Genomic DNA, 2,274 nt, shown 5'->3' with positions numbered 1-2,274 from the left:
ATTAGTGTGTGAAATGTCTCCACCTCCAACCCTTTCCTTCCCTATCCCACCAAAGAAGTCAAGGAAAATAAGAACTCCAAAAGGCACCATTGTATTAGTAAATTAAGTGGTCCATGAGTGAACATCTGTTGGAAGGATTTAAGCAGTGAGTGGCTTTTAAGGAAAATAGAATTTAAAAAGAAAGCTAATTTTTAAGGAAATAACACTGTGAAAGATATAAGTTTATATAGATATAAATGTGTGTGCACGTTTAAAATTCTCTTAAGTGCATTGTACAGGAGTTGTTTACATTTTCAGAGCCCTAACAGAGAATATAAGATATTGCCCCAAATCTATAACCAAAGCAATGGCTGCAGCTCTAATCAAGTCCACACATACACAATTATACCCCCAAATCAGCCCTCAAGGCCTAGTCTTTATTAGAGGAGTTTAAGAAAGTAAGCTTCTTGCAGCATAATAGTGATGGCCAACAGGATCTAACAAATAGTGAGTACAGAGCAACCACCTCAAGGATAATAAGAAAATGATTGAGTAGGCCAATTAATGGAAGGGTCCAAGTTTTTCCATAACATTACTCACTAAACAGGCAGATGCCTGCTCTTTCCTTCCAGGGAAAAAAATAATGATGGGCTACACCCTTCTTTCAGAAGAGATAAATCATTTTGAGGGTACATGCAAAGAAGGTGGCAGCCATGGCCTTAGGTTTTTGTTTTTCAACAAAAGAATCTGATTCAAAATATTTAAGAAACTATAGAATATTTAAATGTGAAACTCTATATAGAATATATAGCTGCCCAAGAAAAGACTGTGGTTTAGTAGAAAGAATCTTAGAAAAGGGGAATAAAAAGTCTGAGTTTCTATGCTGGCCCTGCTGGTGACCTTGGACAAGTCACTTTCTGAGTCAAATTTTCTTTAGCTGAAAAATGAAGAAACTCATAACCATCTCACAGGATGAAATGACACAGAAAGTTTAAAATGCTAGACATATAAAATTCAGCATCATGACAGATGAGCCTTGCCATGACTGAGTGACTAAAAAGGCCTACATTTTGTAATACGGTGATACTCTTATTTCAAACACTTGAGCAATGAATTTCATTCCCAAAGCTTATGTGAGGTAGTCAAACCAAAACGTGTGCAGGATCTTCTTTGAAACTGTTTGATAAATATACTTGTGAAAATGCACATCTACAGGGTCCAAATATTATAATATGGGTGTTTTAAAACTCCATCTACATTTAGCTGAACTGAGAACTAATGTCATATTTAGTTACATACAAATCAGTGAAATGTACTACATTTCTGCACTCAAAAGCTGCAAATCAGTGAAATGTACTACATTTCTGCACTCAAAAGCTGTTCTGCTTCTGTATACTATAGTATCTTGTGTTTCATTCTATTTGCCCTAAAGAAGAAAATGAATACCTAGTGAATCATGTATACTTAGACATGTTTGCTGAAGGACTACAAATCAGAAAATTATAGGAAGATTAAATTAATTATGGGTGGAGTATGTTATTCCACTTCTGCGATATTTATCTAGAATTATTTTCAATTGGAGTGTTTTTAATTTACATTTTAACTGCATTTCACTTTAAGCTACAAACAGATTTAAAAGGAGAAAGTTTATGGAAAAAGTTATTATTAGTTATGGATTTGTCCGAAAAAAAACTTTTAAGCAGATTTTAATATCAAGTTGGAACATTTTAGAAATTTGAAATTAATGTTCAATTTTCCAAATCCCCTTTTCTCGTCTAACGTCTGAGTTAGACAGGTCCTAAACATTTAGCATAATAAAACTAAAATTAAAAATGCATACTAACCATGTGGAGCCAGAAAGACCAGCTACATAGGTAGCACAGTCCAAAATTCCTGATTCATACAGCGCCTTCATCACACCGGAGAATCCCACCATGGCTCGAAAACCCCCACCTGAACCCAGTATAGCCACCACAGGCACCTGAAATAATGCAACATAGAGATAGCATACAAGGTAAAAATCATGAAATATATTTCCTTTTAGTCTCAATTGGTAGGTGATACATTCCACCTTTTGTCATAAAGAAGTGTAAGTTCACTTATACTTTGGTAATGTCTAATTTTTGAAAAGAAGAAAATAATGTTTTATATAATAAAATTAAGAATCAATGTCTAAGGCTGGCTGTTTAACTCAGTTGTTTGCAGTGTGGTATTATATAACACCAACATTGTGGGTTCAGATCCCCATATCAGACAGCTGCAAAAAAAAAAAAAAAAAAAAAAAGAAGGGAAAAA

The 2,274-nt window shown here is 34.2% G+C and overlaps 1 protein-coding gene across 1 annotated transcript in view; it reads right to left on the bottom strand.

The window, feature by feature from the left end:
* PLA2G4A (phospholipase A2, group IVA (cytosolic, calcium-dependent)) overlaps positions 1-2,274 on the bottom strand; it is a 127,442-nt gene that overhangs the window by 51,744 nt on the left and 73,424 nt on the right. The window contains exon 6 of the mRNA XM_008575596.1: positions 1,824-1,960. Within this exon, the coding sequence (XP_008573818.1) occupies positions 1,824-1,960 (137 nt within the window). The remainder of the gene's footprint in view (positions 1-1,823; positions 1,961-2,274) is intronic.

The sequence above is a fragment of the Galeopterus variegatus genome, unplaced genomic scaffold (assembly GCF_000696425.1).
Source record: "Galeopterus variegatus unplaced genomic scaffold, G_variegatus-3.0.2 Scaffold1214, whole genome shotgun sequence".
Taxonomy (NCBI): domain Eukaryota; kingdom Metazoa; phylum Chordata; class Mammalia; order Dermoptera; family Cynocephalidae; genus Galeopterus; species Galeopterus variegatus.
Note: the sequence above shows the minus strand (reverse complement) of the source record. Positions and strands in the feature narration are given on the sequence as shown.